Source organism: Suncus etruscus, chromosome X (genome assembly GCF_024139225.1).
Source record: "Suncus etruscus isolate mSunEtr1 chromosome X, mSunEtr1.pri.cur, whole genome shotgun sequence".
NCBI lineage: Eukaryota > Metazoa > Chordata > Mammalia > Eulipotyphla > Soricidae > Suncus > Suncus etruscus.
In genome coordinates, this window is record NC_064868.1 from 55,719,513 (window position 1) to 55,737,422 (window position 17,910).

At 45.4% G+C, this 17,910-nt stretch overlaps 1 protein-coding gene across 1 annotated transcript in view; it reads right to left on the minus strand.

Annotated features, from left to right (window-relative positions):
• Window positions 1-14,553, minus strand: part of SMC1A (structural maintenance of chromosomes 1A) — an 80,470-nt gene extending 65,917 nt beyond the window's left edge. Inside the window, exons 1-6 of the mRNA XM_049767158.1 lie at window positions 14,369-14,553; window positions 6,888-7,076; window positions 6,683-6,795; window positions 1,502-1,705; window positions 1,172-1,410; window positions 46-304 (exon numbers count right to left, since the gene is read on the minus strand). Of these exons, the coding sequence (XP_049623115.1) occupies window positions 46-304; window positions 1,172-1,410; window positions 1,502-1,705; window positions 6,683-6,795; window positions 6,888-7,076; window positions 14,369-14,477 (1,113 nt within the window). The 5' untranslated portion in view covers window positions 14,478-14,553. The remainder of the gene's footprint in view (window positions 1-45; window positions 305-1,171; window positions 1,411-1,501; window positions 1,706-6,682; window positions 6,796-6,887; window positions 7,077-14,368) is intronic.
• Window positions 14,554-17,910: the final 3,357 nt, after the last annotated feature.

Here is a 17,910-nt window from a genome sequence, read left to right on the forward strand (position 1 = left end):
ACCACCACCACCACCACCACCACCACCAACTCTCCTAAAGCATACCTGGTTCTCCTCCAAAGTCAAGTCTCTACCCTGACTCTGGCTTTCTTCTTCCATCCGTTCTTCAAATTCTTGACGAGCTTTTTCTACTGAGAGCATTTCCTTTTCCAATTCATCCATGTCACCTTTACGTTTCTTAAAATGCTTCTGAGCATTCTGTAGGGACTTTTTGGCTGCTTCTAACTTCTTGATTTTGTGAGAGGTATTTTCCTTGGCTTTGATGTACTGAGGTCGCTTCTGGTTCAATTCTGAATCCTTCTCTCTTTGTACAGAATGGGGAAAAACACAAGGTTCCCATGGTTTTCACCCCAAGAAAGGGAAGCAGTCCGAGCACCCTAGTCAGTCTCACTGAACTGCCTATAATTTATTTAAAGTCCACAGATTCACAAAATGGGAAGCCTAACTATTCCCTGGACATAATTAGTTGGAATTGACATTTAGCCACTTCATAAAATAATGCTACTGCTCCCCAACACACTTCAACCCTAGTCAGGCCAGACCCCAAAGTAACAAATCCAAAGAACATCATATATTCACTTAGTTTTTTCCCCATCTGAAGTAACCTTTTCATATTTCTCTCCTTTAGTCTTAGAGCTCTACTTTTCTTCTTCTAAAAAAGAGATCTCTGGGGCCGGAGAGATAGCATGGAGGTAAGGCGTTTGCCTTTCATGCAGGAGGTCATCGGTTCGAATCCCGGCGCCCCATATGGTCCCCTGTGCCTGCCAGGAGCAATTTCTGAGCCTGGAGCCAGGAATAACCCCTGAGCACTGCCAGGTGTGACCCAAAAACCAAAAAAAAAAAAAAAAAAAAAAAAGAGATCTCTGCTTTCCTTGCAAATAGCCAACCCAAGTTTTGATCCCTGAACGCCACCCAATATGGCCTCAACCCCTCAAAAAAGTTCTTAGCAATTCTAGTAGTTGGGGTCTCCTATCACTTCTCTTGTGAGGACACTTTCTACTCTCAAGTTCTACTTGTCTAAAATGAAAATCAAGTGATGTACATGGTTGTGGTCAAAGCACAATAAGGTAAAGATAAACTAGTAGAGACTAAACTCTAGGCACAGAAAAGTCCTAGAGAACATTACAATCTCTTTATTTCCCACAAGTTCAAGGCTCACTCATGCTCTTACTTGATCTCCTTTTCAATCTGCTGCTGCTCTCGCATCATTTTGCCCAGTTCCTTCTTTTTCTCCTTCAGCTCATCCTCTACCTTGTCCATACGCTTCTTGTCCTTCTCAATCTCCTTGTTCTTAGAGGCCAGTTCTTTATTGAGCTTTTCAATTTCCACTTCATTATGGTAAAGCTTAAAAAGCTGCAGCTGTACCTGAGCTCGAACTACCTCATCCTTTAGGCGCTGGTAGCGGTCAGCCTGTGCAAATGGAGAAAAGGAGGCAGTTACATCAGTAAAGTACTGACTCCATCCTAACCCTTCACAGTCTAGAGGTAGCCTGGATACCTACCTCTTCTTTCTCCTGTTTGGCCTCCTTACGTTCAGCAGCAATGTTCTTTTTGCGATGGTAATTAAATTGTGTGTCCTCTTCAGCCTTCACCATTTCCTTTTTTCGTTTGTCATACTCCTGGGCCAGTTCACCAGAGCGACTGATTTCCTCAAACAGAGCTGTTCTCTCTTTGGGGTTCTTCATGGCAATAGACTCAACAGCACCCTAGTAAATATCAAAAAACTCTCCTCATTTAGACTCTACCCAGCCTAGTTCCATCTATCCATTCCCATTCATTAACTAAGAAATAAACTCACTAACCCTTCTTCTCAGTAACCACTTTTCACAGTGAAGTCTGAGGACACATTCCTTGTTTCTTGAGGCACACAGTGAGAAAAAAAGACAAAAGAAAAGACAATGAATGGGGCCGGAGAGATAGCATGGAGGGTAAGGAGTTTGCCTTTCATGCAGAAGGTCATCGGTTCGAATCCCGACGTCCCATATGGTCCCCCGAGCCTGCCAGGAGCGATTTCTGAGCGTAGAGCCAGGAGTAACTCCTGAGCAGTGCCGGGTGTGACCCAGAAACCAAAAAAAAAAAAAAAAAAAGAAAGAAAAGAAAAGGCAATGAAATGTGTTAATTGCAGGAAAAGAACTAAATGAAGCTTAGGGGTAGAAGAGTAATAGGGGCCAGAGAGATAGCACAGTGGTAGGGCTTTGCCTTGCAAGTGGCTAACTGAGAAAGACCTGAATTTGATCCCCATCATCCCATATGGTCTCACGAAGCCTGCCAGGAGCGATTTCTGAGTGCAGAGCCAGCAGTAACCCTCCTGAGCGCCGCTGGTTATGGCCCAAAATTCAAAAAAAAAAAAAAAAAGAAAAGAATAGTAAGAATATTTATCTAGGAAAGGAGCCTAAGGATGAAAATTACTGTATACACTCAAGTATAAGCCGACCTCCCTAATTTTACCCTAAAAACTGGGGAAAAATTAGTGACTTGAGTATAAGCCGAGGTGGAATATGCAGCAGCCACTGGTAAATTTCAAAAATAAAAATATATACCCAAGGCGCCAGAGCAATAGCACAGCGGTAAGGCATTTGCCTTGCAATCGTCCAACACAGGATGGACCCTGGTTTGAATCCCGGCATCCCATATGGTCCCATGAGCCTGCCAGGAGCGACTTCTGAGTACAGAGCCAGGAAAAACTCCTGAGTGCTGCCATGTGACCCCAAAAACCAATATATATTATTGCTGAAGAAAAACTGTAAACTAGCAACAATGTATATATATATATTACTGCTAAAGAATGTATATATATTACTGTTAAAATGTTACTATTACTATTAAAGAAAAACTGTAAACTAGCAACAATGTATATATATATATTACTGCTAAAGAAAAAGAATGCATATATATGTATTACAGCCGATCCAGGACCAAAGGTGGTTGGTTCGAATCCTGGTGCCCCATATGGTCCCCCGTGCCTGCCAGGAGCTATTTCTGAGCAGACAGCCAGGAGTAACCCCTGAGCACCGCCGGGTGTGGCCCAAAAACCAAAAAAAAAAGAAAGAAAAGGAAAGAAAGAAAGAAAGAAAGAAAGAAAGAAAGAAAGAAAGAAAGAAAGAAAGAAAGAAAGAAAGAAAGAAAGAAAGAAAGAAAGAAAGAAAGAAAGAAAGAAAGAAAGAAAGAAAGAAAGAAAGAAAGAAAGAAAGAAAGAAAGAAAGAAAGAAAGAAAGAAAGAAAGAAAGAAAAACTGTAAACTAGCAACAATGTATATATATATATATAAAATATATTACTGCTAAAGAAAAAGAATGTATATATATTACTGTTAAAATGTATATATTACTATTAAAGAAAAACTGTAAACTAGCAACAACGTATATATATTACTGCTAAAAAAAACTGTTAAACTAGCAACAATAACTTTAAAACTTTAAAGTGCAGAAACTGTAGCTTAAGAGGTAATCAAGCTTAATCACAAAGGTTAAAATCCTTCAAAACTGAATTCCTCCTCCTCATCATTATCTGTATGCCCAAACAGAGAGCTTCAGCTGCATCTGATGTGAGGCTATCAGCATAGACATGGTCATCATCACTGCTGCCGGTCTCATACAAAGCGCAGAATATTGTGGGTTAAGTAGTTCAGTGGCATAGAGTTCAGTTCAGCCGCCTATCTCTTCAGCTCAGCTGCTACTTGTGGACTGAGCTGAAGCACCGCCCCCCTCCAGCAGATGGCAGAAGATGACTGGAGACTCAGCGCACGCACACTGAATCAAGTAACCTGTATGACCCAAGAATAAGACGAGTTCGGGTTTTTCCGGCACAAAATTTGTGCCGGAAAAACTAAGCTTATACTCGAGTATATACGGTAAGCTGAATTTGTAAGATGGGAAAGAAGGAACCAAGAAGAGAGAAGAGTTCCTTCAATATAGATAAAAATTACTATGGAAAGATCAGCAAGCCACATAAATCAGGTAAATCTATAAAAATGTAAATTATTTTATTAGCCAGGAGAGTGGAAGTAGTGAAAGGGGAGCATATAAGAAGTGAGAATAAGATAACAAAGCCTGGTGAGATAATACAGTGGGTAAGAAAGTTAACTTGCACATGGCTGATCCTGGTTCTAATGCCTGACACAGCAAATGGTCCTTGAGTACCAATCACTAGGCGTGAATCAGGAGCACAGAGCCAGAGTAAGCCCTGATCACTGCAGGGTATGGTTAAAAAAACCACAGAAACAAAGTAGGTGTTTCCTGAATGATATAAATCTAAATTTTATGCTAAAACAATGGTTTTCACACTTCAGGAGCTGGAGAGACAGTGGTAGGGCACTTAACCTGCGTAGCTAGGGTTCAATCCCAGCACTGCTTATGTTCCCTTAAGCACTACACTAGGAATAAGCCCTGATCAAGACTGGTTGTGGGGGGCCGGGAAGGTGGCGCTAGAGGTAAGGTGTCTGCCTTGCAAGCGTTAGCGTAGGACGGACCGCGGTTCGATCCCCCGGCGTCCCATATGGTCCCCCCAAGCCAGGAGCGACTTCTGAGCGCATAGCCAGGAGTAACCCCTGAGCATCAAATGGGTGTGGCCCAAAAACCAAAAAAAAAAAAAAAAAAAAAGACTGGTTGTGGCCCAACCCTGCCCAGTATACAACCTTGAGATCTTAGTAAAAGAAAAACTGCTGTTCCATTCCAATCTGAGTCTACAGGTCTAAAGAATTGAGACTAGGATTAGCGAGTACTGTGGGTAAAGTGCTTTCATTTCATGTAGCCAATCCTAGTTCAATCCGTGATACCCCATATGGTCCCCAGAGTACTGTCAAGAGTAAGCCCTGATCACAAATGCAGAAGTAAGTACTGAGCACCAAGTGTGGTCCAAAAACAAACAAAAAAGAGATAAATTATTCTACTAGTTAACAATACCTTTTTAAAAAGAAGAGAATGTGTCTTTCTAAGAAATTTAACTTCTCAGGTAATACTGATGTGGAGACAACAAGATGAGAATCATCATTATAAGGCAGTGAGAAATCACTGAAATGCTTTTGCTTTGGTGCCACACCTGGTTAGTTGTAAGGCGACCCTTCAGTGATCAAACCCCAGCCTCCTGCATGCAAATTATGTGCTCCAGCCTGCTAAGCCAGCTCTCAGCTTTGAAACATATAACATGATGACAGAAAGAATCAGATTTATAAGAGGCTGGAGCAATAGCAAAGTGGGTAGGGCATTTGCCTTGCACGTGCCCGACCCAGAACGAACCCAGGTTCAATTCCCCAGCATCCCACGTGGTCCCCCAAACCTGCCAGGAACGGGCCCAGAGAGATAGCACAGCGGCGTTTGCCTTGCAAGCAGCCGATCCAGGATCAAAGGTGGTTGGTTCGAATCCTGGTGCCCCATATGGTCCTCCGTGCCTGCCAGGAGCTATTTCTGAGCAGACAGCCAAGAGTAACCCCTGAGCACCGCCGGATGTGGCCCAAAAACCTGCCAGGAACGATTTCTGAGCACAGAGCCGGGAGTACCCCTGAGCACTGCCGGGTGTGGCCCAAAACCTAAATAAATAAGTAAATGTTTTAAAAAAAGAATCAGATTTATGTTCTCATAGATAGAGTACAGAAACTGGAAGGGGCCAGACTGAAATCAGGAAGTTGAAGAGAAAGCTGCTACATTATTTAGGTTGCAGAGTAAGAAGCCAAGGGATAGAACAAGACTAGTGGAAAAATGGAAAAGAGTTGGCAAAAAGGAGATAGACAAAACTTGTTTAAAATCCCAGCCAATGAAGTTGGGGCAGAGAGACAGTACAGCAGGTAGAGCACTTGCCTTGCACTTGTCTGATTCAGGTTCAATCCACAAACCCAAATGGTCTTCTGAGCCTTATGAGGAATAGTTCTTGAGCATAGAGCCAGGAGAAAGTCCTGAGCACTACTGGGCATGGCCCCAAAATCCAAAATAAGCAATAAAACAAAATTCCCACCTGAGGCCAGAGAGATATTTCAATAGGCTGGAGTACATACTTGGCATGTGGGAAACCCAGGATTCAGTCCTGAGTACTGAGTTGCAAAGAGGACCTGAACACCATTGGGTATTATCTAAAACCCAAAACAATTAAAATAAAATGCCCACATGGAAAAATTTACAGTATTTATCAAAAGTAATGGGTGGGATGAAGTCTTTTTGGTGATGAAATAGGACTCGAATTTTGGTGGTGGGTGTGGTATTACACATAAATAGAGAGGTATGCAGTGAAACCCCTGAAAGTCCATGTTATTATAAACCAATAAGAATAAAACCTGGGGCCAAAGTGATAGCACAGAGGTAGGGCGTTTGCCCTGCATACAGCCGACTGGGAAAGGACCCAGTTCGATTCCCAGCATCCTATATGGTCATCCAGCCTGCCAGGGGCTATTTCTGAGTGCAGAGCCAGGAGAAACCCCTGAGCACCGCTGGATGTGGCCTAACAACCAATTAATAAATTAATAAATAAATAAAAGATTTTTTTTAAAAAAGGAGTGGTTGGAGTGGTGGTGCAAGCAGTAGGGCGTTTGCCTGTTGCTCGCTAACCTCAGACAGACCGCAGTTCGATCCCCCCAACGTCCTATATGGTCCCCCAAGCCAGGAGAGATTTCTGAGTGCATAGCCAGGAGTAATTCCTGAGCATCACCAGGTGTGGCCCAAAAAGCCAAAAAAAAAAAAAAAAAGAATAAAACCCACCTGAAATACGAGGAAGTTACGAGCCTTGATGAGAATGCCCAATTTCTCTAATTCCTCACTGTACTCGTGTAGCTGAACCACTTTGTTGTTGATCTTATACTCAGAAGAACCCCCTATAAGACAAAACATAAGTCAGTCAAGGGTCAAGTCTGTCCTATCCCACCTTTCAACACCCAACAAGACCCTTCCAAACAACCTCACCCACCAACAATAACGCGGGCAAAGGTACGATCCTCAGTGCCCTCTTCAGAGTAAACCATGCTGACAAAGGCCCGGTTGGCAGCTGGTTTGCCCACAGGAGCTCCATGGATTAGGTCCCTCAGAGTCTTCACCCGCAAGTTGCTGGTTTTTTCACCCAACACAAAGCTGATGGCATCCATGAGATTTGACTTACCTAAGAAGGGACAGAGTAGAGAAGTCAGGAAGGGAAAAATGAAAAGAAAAAATAAGGAGACAATGAGAACAAAATCTTTCCTAAGTAGCCAGTGCTCAGATTAATAGGAGAAAATACTTCTTTGGTCCCATAATGACTGGACCAAAGCCCAGAGGAAAAGTGCAGTGGTTTAACAAGCCTACTCTGCAAGCCAATATTCAAATCCCTGGTGTTGCCACAAATACCCTGGTGACTCTGCTGGTTGAGCTTATAGCATTTCTGCTGTCTGCAATGTCCAGCACCACAACTAAAAAGATATGAATGCCACAGAAAGAGAGAGCACATGCGTGAGCAGCAAAGTTTCTCACTGACAGAGGACAATCAGACCTTGCATGTCTCAACTAGAGTACAAGTCTTGGCAAGCCACATATGTGTACCACAACCCAAGATGTGACCTCCGTGAGCATCACAATGAAAAATGAGCAATCATAGTCAAACATGTATTCCAACAACTCCTCCCCATCATTATAACAACAATCAAAGGGGGGAGAAGAAAACATTTTAAAAGGGCCAGAGGGATAGCTCAATGCCTAAGCACATGAATTGTAAGATTCATTTGTAATGTTCCCCTCCGAGCACCACATGGATTCCCAAGTCCCAGGAGCAATTGACACATTGAACAGAAAGAAATCCCTAAGAACTGCCAGGTGTGGCCCCAAAAGAAACAAATGTAAATAGAAAAGCAGTCCCTTTTTCAGTTATTACTATAGCAGTTTTAAAAAAAATGCCCTGTTATTCTCCATCCTAGAGATTGGCCCATATCTCAACCTGAAATCTAAAGAATACATTCTCTCTTGAACATGTACCTTTGTCCTCTTTGTCTAAGCAAATATTTGGTTTTTTTGGGGGGGAGGAGAGGCACACCCAGCAGTGCTCAAGGTTACTCCTGGCTCTCCCATTCAAAAATTATTCTTGGCAGGCTCAGGGAACCATATGGGATGCAGGGGTTGGCCACAAGAAAGGCAAATGCCCCACCAGCTATGCTATAGCTCCAGCCCCTCTAACCAAATTTTTAAAAATAAAAGTCTTTTAGGTACCAGAGTGATAGCACAGTGGTAGGGTGTTTGCGTTGCATGCGGCTGATCCAGGAAGGACCTTGATTTGATCACCCGCATCCCAGATGGGGCCCTGAGCCAGGAGCAGTTTCTGAGTGCATAGCCAGGAGTAAACCCCTGAGCATCATAGGGTGTGGCCCAAAAAGCAATTAATCAATCAATCAATCAATCAATCAATAAAACTCTTATGTTACTCTTACTCCTCCTAAATATTTTCTGCAAGGAAAAGTGGCATTTCTGGAAAACCAGAATAGAGGTTAGGATTAACTTTCCTTATCTTGCAAAGACCAATTCTTCACTCCAGCCTAAATCCACAGCTACCCAAGTGATGGGGACCAGTCCCTATACTGTACAAACCCAATAGACTTCAGGTACAGCTTGGAAGCTGCCTAATGTCCATGCTGTGTAGGTGCTTGAAGCAGACTTAAGCCAGGTATTTCCAAGGATGGCCTTACTAGGTGAATCAAATAGAGATGAAAACAGTTTTCTCCATGCTACCTACCTCTCCAAACTTCACACGAGTCACCTACAATATAACCATCATCTTTTTATTCATCAGTTTGTTCAACAAATAGTAAAGGCCAGGAGCAAAAACAAAACCAAAACAAATGAGTGCCTTTAGGCAATTACCATATTCACAAACTGGGTTATTCTACATCATTTAATGACCTGGGAAATTACCCAAAACAGAAGAAACAGGCAAGATAAAAAAATTCATTACAGAATTCAACCAAGTTATAGAATAAATAAGAGGTTCGGGGGCCGAAGTGATAGAACAGCAGTAGGGTGTTTGCCTTGCACACAGACTGTGGTTCGAATCCCGGCATCCCATATGGTCCCCTGTGCCTGCCAGAAGAGATTTCTGAGCGCCAAACCAGGAGAAAACCCTGAGCGCCAGCAGGTGTGACCCAAAAACCAAAAAAAAATGTTTTGGATTTGGGAGATAGGCAGTTAGGGACCTGCCTAGCATAACCTAACCAACTAGAGTTGAATTTCTGGTACCACATAGCTGATGGGGGTCACTAGGTCACACCCAAAAGGGAACTGAGCAGAGGGAATAAGGAGTTATTGCTTAATATACAAAGAATTTCAGAGATTTTGTTGTTTGATGGAGTTTGAACCATTCCCTGGCAGTGTTCAGGGGACCACCATATGTGGCACTGGGGAGCAAACTGCAGTCATATGCAAGGTGAATGCTTTAACCCCTGTACAATTTCTCCAGTCCCTAGTTTCAGTTTTGCGTAATAAAAAGTTTCAGAAGGGGCCCAGAGAGATAGCACAGCGGCATTTGCCTTGCAAGCAGCCGATCCAGGACCAAAGGTGGTTGGTTCGAATCCCGGTGTCCCATATGGTCCCGCGTGCCTGCCAGGAGCTATTTCTGAGCAGACAGCCAGGAGTAACCCCTGAGCACCGCTGGGTGTGGCCCAAAAACCAAAAAAAAAAAAGTTTCAGAAGATCAGTTGCACAACAATGAGCTGATCTTTCGATCTCTCACCTGGAAAACAAATAATTCGCATTACTGAGCTAACTAGTTAAAATAATTAAGATTGTAAAACTTAACCAGTAAGAGAGATGCCACAGCGGTTAGGACATTTGCCTTGCACACAGCCTACCCAGGTTCAATCCCCAACATCCCATATGGTCCCCAGAATCTGCCAGGAATGATTTCTGAGCACAGACCCAAGAGTTACCCTGTAGCGCCACCAGGTATGGCTCAAAGAATAAAACCAACCAAACCAAACCAAAAAAAATCAACATTTACTTTACCACATTTAAAAAAAAAAGGTAGGGGCCGGAGTGATGGCGTAGGAATAGGGCGCTTGCCTTGCATGCGGCTGACCCAGGACGGACCGCAGTTTGATTTCCACGTGTCCCATATGGTCCCCCAAGCCAGGAGTGATTTCGGGGTGCATAGCCAGGAGTAACTCCTGAGCGTCACCGGGTGTGGCCCAAAAATAAAAACAAATTAAAAAAATTTAAAAAGGTATAATCTGACTTGCTTCATGTCTGTTTTCACTTGAATATGTATTGCACTAGCCTGTCACTAAGTCTTACAGTTTTTTCCTACCCCAGAGAAGCACATGTGCTCTTTTCCCCCATATTTTCTCTTGAACACATATTTCTTCTGTCTCTCCTCTCAAACCTAAGTGTATTTCATTCAATAAGAAATAATTCTGGGGGCCGGGAGGTGGTGCTAGAGGTAAGGTGCCTGCCTTGCCTGCGCTAGCCTTGGACGGACCGCGGTTCGATCCCCCGGCATCCCATATGGTCCCCCAAGCCAGGAGTGACTTCTGAGCTCATAGCCAGGAGTAACCCCTGAGCGTCACCGGGTGTGGCCCAAAAACCAAAAAAAATAATAATAAATAAAATAATTCTGGGGGCCAGAGCGGTGGTGCAAGTGGTCTGATCCCCCGGCATCCCATAAGGTCCCCCAAGCCAGGAGCGATTTCTGAGCGCATAGCCAGAAGTAGCCCCTAAGCGTCAAATAAATAAAAAGAACTTTTATACATTTTTGACAGAAAGGGCCAGAGAGATAGCACAAGTCCAACCTAGGTTCAATCCCTTGCATCCCTAAACCCACCAGAATTAATTTCCTGAGTACAGAGTCAGGAGTAACCCCCCTGAGCACTGTTGAATGTAGACCAAAACCAAAAAGAAATTTAAAAATAAAAGTGTAATTCAGAGGCAAGGTGCTTTACATGCAGGAACTCAAGTTTAACCCCCTAAACACATGGTCCTAACAACTCTTGAGTATCTCTGGGAGTAGACCCTGAGCACTTCAGGTGTGGCCCCAAACAAAAAAAAAGATGACTAATTAAGAGCTTGAGCACTTGTCCTAAAGACCAGGTTCAAATGTTTCATTACTTCTTAACAGAGCTTTCATAGTCTCACTTGGAAAAGCTGGAAACAGGGTCAGCAAGATAGTTCAGTGGGCTAAGAACATGTGTTTTTTTGGGTTTTTTTTTTTTTTTGGTTTTTCGGGCCACACCCATTTGATGCTCAGGGGTTACTCCTGGCTAAGTGCTCAGAAATTGCCCCTGGCTTGGGGGGACCATATGGGACACCGGGGGATCGAACTGCAGTCCTTCCTTGGCTAGCACTTGCAAGGCAGACACCTTACCTCTAGCGCCACCTCGCCAGCCCCCTAAGAACATGTTCTGCATGTGGAAGGTTGTTTTGTTTCCTAGCATCTCATGGTTCCTAGAGTACTCATGGGAGTACTCCACAATATATTGCCAAGAGCAACTCCTATACCCAGCACCAAAAAAGGCCTAGAAAAAATCCATAGACTAGAAAAATTGAGGGGCTTGCCTTACATAAAGTCAACCCAGGTTGCCTTACATTAAGTCAACCCAGGTTTAATCCCCAGCACCACATAAGGTTCCTGGAGCCCTGCCAGCAATGCTTCCTGAGTACAAAATGAGGAGTATGGCCTTAGTATGGCCAGGTGTGGCTCAGACAAGGATGTAGGAAGAAACATCCTACAGTGCAACTGGGGGTGTTATTTGCTTAAAGAAGTTATATTTTCAGGGAAGGGTATTGAGTAATTGCTTTAGTCTTTGGGCAACCCCTGGGGTTATTCCTGGCTTTGTGTTCAGCTAGGGGGACCGGCCAAATGTGGTATTGGGGATCGAATCCTGGTCAGCCACATGCTAGGCAACCACTCTAACCACTGTACTCTTGGTCTGGCCCCATTTTTGGGGTGTTTTTGGGAGAGGTCACAATCGGTGGCGCTCAGGGGTTACTCCTGGCTCTGCACTCAGAAATCGCCCCTGGCAGGCTTGGGGGACCCTATGGGATGCTGGGGATCAAACCCAGTTGACCATGTGCAAGGCAAACACCTTAACCACTGTACTATTGTTCCGCCCCCTGGACCCATTTTTTTGTAGGGGCTTCCAGTGGACAGTTGGTTAGATGTGTGAGCTCTCTCTAGATTGCCTGGTAAGTTCATGGTTGCAGACTGCCTTGCCGCTTTGCCTGGCTTGTGCCCCTTCCTTCCCTGACTTCCCGCTCGCAGTCCCCAAACAAAATGGCCCCATTTTTTAAGGATAAAATAGGCAAATAAGATTGGAACCTCTGGGACTGGCATGATAGCGCAGCGGTAGGGCATTTGCCTTGCACGTGGCTGACCCAGGACAGACCTGGGTTCGATCCCCGACGCCCCATATGGTCCCCCAAGCCAGGAGCAACTTCTGAGCGCATAGCCAGGAGTAACCCCTGAGCGTCACTGGGTGTGGCCCAAAAACCAAAAACAAACAGAAAAACAAACAGAAAAGAGCTGACGGGTGTGGCCCAAAAACCAAAAAAAAAAAAAAAAAAAAAAGAGCCGACACACACCAAATCCAAAGAAACTGAAGTGGAACCCTATACATTAGTCCATTAGACCAGGATTTCTTAAATGTTTCCTACTTGTCACTTTTTTCTTCAAGAAACACAATACAGGGCCAGAGCAGTGGTGCAAGTGGTAAGGCATCTGCCTTGCTTTGCTAGCCTAGGTCAGACCGTGGTTTGATCCTCTAGCATCCCATATGGTCCCCCAAGCCAGGGGAGATTTCTGAGCGTATAGCCAGGAGTAACCCGGGTGTAGCCCAAAATGCAAAAAAAAGAAAAGGAAAGAAAAAAGAAACACAATATGGGGGGCCAGAGAGATAGCATGGAGGTAAGGCATTTGCCTTGCATGCAGAAGGGCGGTGGTTCGAATTCTGGAGTCCCATATGGTTCCCCCACCCAGCCTGCCAAGAGCGATTTCCGAGTGTACAGCCAGGTATGACCCAAACCCCCCCCCCAAAAAAAAAAACAAGCAAACAATAAAACAGAGAAGATGACTGAGCATAGAGCAAGGAGTAAGGCCTGAACACCACCAGGTGTTGCCCAAAACCAACCAAACAAACAAGCAAAAAAAACCCTCCTGTACCTGGAGATAGAGCACTTGCGTGGCATGCAGTCAACTAGAGTTCAATCCCTGGCACCCCCATATGGTCCACTGAGCCCAGCCAGAAATGACCCCTGAGCGCAGTCAGAAATAAACCCTGAGCACCGCTGACTGTAGCCCCAAACCACTATAACTTACACATATGTATGTATATATGTAAATACATATATTTATATATATATATATTAACTAATAGACTCTAAGGAATATCCTAATAATTGACATATAACATGTACTAGTTTATAATCTGATGTACTTATACACCAAAATGATCACTACAATTTAATTGAATCTTTCTCATGATGGGAACTATAAAGATCTGTTCTTGGACTGGAAAAATAGCTGAAAGGGCTGGACAGATGCTTTGTATGCAAGAGGTTTATGGTCTGCAGAACACAACCCAAAGCATTCACTGAGTACAGCTGGGTGGAGATCCAAACCTCTCTCCAGCCCCAAATCTACCCACTTAGCAACTTTCAAACATACAATATAATCTTAAACTCCAAAAAACCACTTTCTAGGAAACTGCCATCCCAGTCACTCTCACAACAACTTGTCTAAGTTTCTACATGTTACTTAGGACAGTGGAAAATTATTTTCTTTTCGCCTCTGACTGCGCCTTAAGAGCATATTCCCCAAGAATATGGCTTAAGGCTATTCTCTGTGGTCCCTAGAATACCTTGAAGAACTCCTTATGAAACAGCACACCACAAATTTGGTGAGCAAATGAGTTGATTTTTCAGTGGTGGGAAAGGAAGCACCCTGACCGGAGATGGGATGGGAAACGCCAGCAGCTGAGGGTCCCAACTTCCAACGTGCCGCCACCCCCAGCAGCCTGCTCTTGAGAAAGCCCTAGGGCTGTACCGCCGCGCCGCTGGAGGAGGCGGAGGGCTCGCTCAGACGCCCGTAGCCAAGCCCACAGCTCCCGGCGGGCTGAAAGCAGGGCAAAACGGACGCAGCCGGCAGGTGGGCAGCGGCGCGACCAAAGGCTGGCGCCCGTGGCACGCGCCGCTTTTGGCGGGCCGATCAGTGAGCAGCATCGGGACCCTTCGGCCGGGGCCACTCGGGCCTGAGGGGGGCAGCGCCCAGAGAAGACGGCGGAGCCCGGAAGGAGAGGCTCTCCAGGCAGAGCCGCCTCACGGGCAAGGCGGTTGGGGCAAACCCCGTCAGAGGGGGGCGAGGGAAGGTTAGGGTTCGAGGCGCTGCCGGGACGACACGCCAGTCCGGGCTAGTCGTGAGGAAGGCCGCAGCCGAGTTTCTCTCACCAGAACCATTGGGTCCGATGATGGCGGTGAACCTCTGAAATGGCCCGATAATCTGTCGACCCTTGTAAGACTTAAAGTTCTCGATCTCGATCAGCTTCAGGAAGCCCATGATGGCTGAGGAGCCGGCGGCGGTGCGAAAGGCCGCGCCGCGCAACCCAGAACTGGAGCCACCCGCGCGGGAAACACCGCAAAGCAGGCCGGGCTGGTCGCAAGTCTCGCGAGCCTAAAGCCAGAGGCACGGCTTCTCCCAACTTCCGGCGCGAGCTGGGACCAGGGCGGGGCCTTTGAACCGTTGATTCGTCGCCAAGGTGCCAGGACTCGACCGTCCTTTGACCTCGCCCGCCTTTCCGGTCGCCTGGCAACGCGACGGCACTCTCAGGCCCGATCTGGGGAAAGGCGGCGCCGGACGACTCTGCAGCGTTCGAAGTCGAGAAATAGAGTGGGACTGATCCCACCCTTGTGTCAAAAGTCACAGGACTGGGATGTCCTCTTGGGCAAAAAGGTAGGAACTCCGATGCAAACTGCAGGTTTTAAGACTCCAACGAAAAGGGCGGGGGAGGGTTGAATGGGAAGAACAAGTGGAGCTGAGGGCTACGGGATGGAGCCAGTTGGGAGACCTTGTTGAGGGTGGAGTGCTATTGTGGGTTTGCACTTAGCAGAAAGTGTGAAGTGAGATTAAGGTACTCAAGTGCTATTGATAAGGGTTTAGAACTGGTCCAAACCCCTCTCTCCTACCAGTTCCACCAAACAATTCAGACTGTCTCTGTAACTCTAGCATGGATCTTCGCCACTTGTGACTTTCTTGTTTGTTCCTTTTGTTTTGTTTTTGGGCCACACCCGGTGGTGCCCAGGGCGTACTCCCGGCTCTGCACTCAGGAAATTATTCCTGACGGGCTCAGGAAACCATATGGGATGCTGGAGAATCAAACCTGGTTAGGCAGCGTGCAAGATAATACCCTGGAAGACGTCTTCATCTCCGGTCCTTTGTTCACTTCTTTAATCCTGGGGCTTCAAAATTAGGACCCTTTTTGTTTTGCTTTGTTTTTTTGGGGGGGTCATACCCGGCAGCGCTCAGGGATTACTCCTGGCTCCGTGCTTAAATTACTCCTAGCAGGCATGGGGACCATATGGGATGCCAGGGATTGAACTCAGGTCTGCAAGTGCAAGGCAAACGCCCTTCCCGTTGTGCTACGGCTCCTGACTCAAAAAATTAGGACCTACCTGTTTTTTTTATTCTCGCTCTCTTCTCTTTCTCACTTCATGCCTAATCTCCATCCCAATGTCTCTCCTCCATCACATTCAGCTCCATTCCTTCCTCCTCAGTATCGTCTCTTGCTATCATCTATCCTCCACCCTTCCTCCTTTTCCTACTTTTTCTCATCTTTTCTACACCTGTGTCCATACTGTCAGCCCCCTACCTTACATTTGCTAAATCAATGACTATATAAGTCTAAGAGGCTATAATATCTGCCAAACCTTTCTCTCAGCAATCTTTTTTTTTTTTTTTTTTGGTTTTTGGGCCACACCCATTTGACGCTCAGGGGTTACTCCTGGCTATGCGCTCAGAAGTCGCTCCTGGCTTGGGGGACCATATGGGACACCGGGGGATCGAACCGCGGTCCGTCCTAGGCTAGCGCAGGCAAGGCAGGCACCTTACCTCCAGCGCCACCGCCCGGCCCCCTCTCTCAGCAATCTTATATTTGTATAAAACATGGATTGGGTAAACCAGGGTAGGTGCTTAAACTTAGAAAAGGTTTGATTATTGACATAGTTATTCAATCATGTTGTTTTTGGGGGGCCACACCCAGCTCAGGGCTTACTACTAGGTTTGTGCTCAGATCACTCTCAGCAGTGCTTGGGGGACCATAAGGGGTGCTAGGGATTGAGCCCAGGTTGGCTGCATGTAAAGCAAGTGCCATACCCACGGAATTATCTCTCCAATTATCCTGTAATTATTTTTAAATAGTGTTTGTACACTGGGAAGAGTCTTTTAAAGGTTTAGGACAAATCATGGAACTGTGGTTGATGGAATATAATGTCGAAGCCATAAATAAAATTTAATTAGGAGAAGCAAAAGATAAAATGATCAAAGGATGGCAATGTTGGGGGCTTGAGAGATAGCTTACGTGGCTCTATTTTCAGGTATCATTCCTGGGAGTTCCCAGAGACCTTATATAACACAGGGGTGTGATCTTGGGTTAACACTGTACTGCTTGCTGAGTATGGCCCCAAAACAAAGATGCACTGACAATCATCTATTTTCTGTTTTTTTTTCTTGTGGCATTTATTTGTTGTGCTTTATAGCATACATGTGTTTATTTTTTTGCATGTATCATTCGTTAACAAAATATTATTAACATGAAAAGACAATTCAAATTTGGAAGTTTGTTACATTTTTTAATTTAGGCTTCAGCTTTTCCACTGACTTACATTCCCACTGTTTGCCACATTTTTTGTTTGTTTTGGGGGCACACCTTCCAGTGCTATGGGCTCTGCACTAAGGGGGTCACTCCTGGCAGGGCTTTGGGGGTTATATATAATACTGAGGATAGAATCAGGTTGCCCATGTGCAAGCACAAGACAAGTACTCTACCCATAGTACTATTTCTCCAGCCTGTGTCACTTTGGGGGTGGGTGGGAGCCACGCCTTGTGGCGCTCAGGTGTTACTCCTGGCTCTGCGCTCAGAAATCAATCCTGACAGGCTCAGGGGACCATATGGAATGCCGGGGATTGAACCCGGGTCTGTCCCATACTGTCTGCGTGCAAGGCAAACACCCCACTGCTGTGCTATTGCTCAGGCCCTGTTTGTCATATGCTAGCGGTATGGTGTCTGCCTTGCATGCGATACCCTAGGACGGGCCGCGGTTCGATCCCTTGGCATCCCATATTGTCCCCCAAGCCAGGAACGATTTCTGAAGGCATAGCCAGGAGTAACCCCTGAGTGTCACCAGGTGTGGCCCAAAAACTAAAACAAAAGAAAAAAGAAAAGAGGCCAGAGAAATAATATAGAAATTGAAGTATTTTATTTCCCTATGGTAGACCCTGATATGATCCCCTGCACTATAAATGGTCTCCTGATATCTGCCCATATTAGCCACACAAAAATAGAGCCCACCCTAAAAAAGAATAATCAAGAAGTGATGTGTATAGACTGCATAGTTTGTGTGATCCCCTTAAGGCCACTGCATTTATTGTTTCCTCTGCCTAGTGTCTCCTAGATAGCTGGGAGTACTTTTTTCTTATTTTATTTTGGGGGTACATAATGGCTTTATTAGGAGCTACTCCTAGCAAGGTACTTGGTAGTCACTCCTTGGAGGTGTTTCTTGGACCATGCAATGCTGGGGATCAACCCTGGGGCTTATACTTATAAACACCATGAGTCATTCAATTTAAACTGAGTTTAGAAACCAGAATGATAGTAGAGCTGGTAGGGTATTTGACCCTACCCTGATTCAATCTCCCAACATTGCATGATCTGCCAAAAGTGAGCCCTGAGCACTGATAGGTATGATCCAAAGGCCAAAACAAAACAAAACAAAAC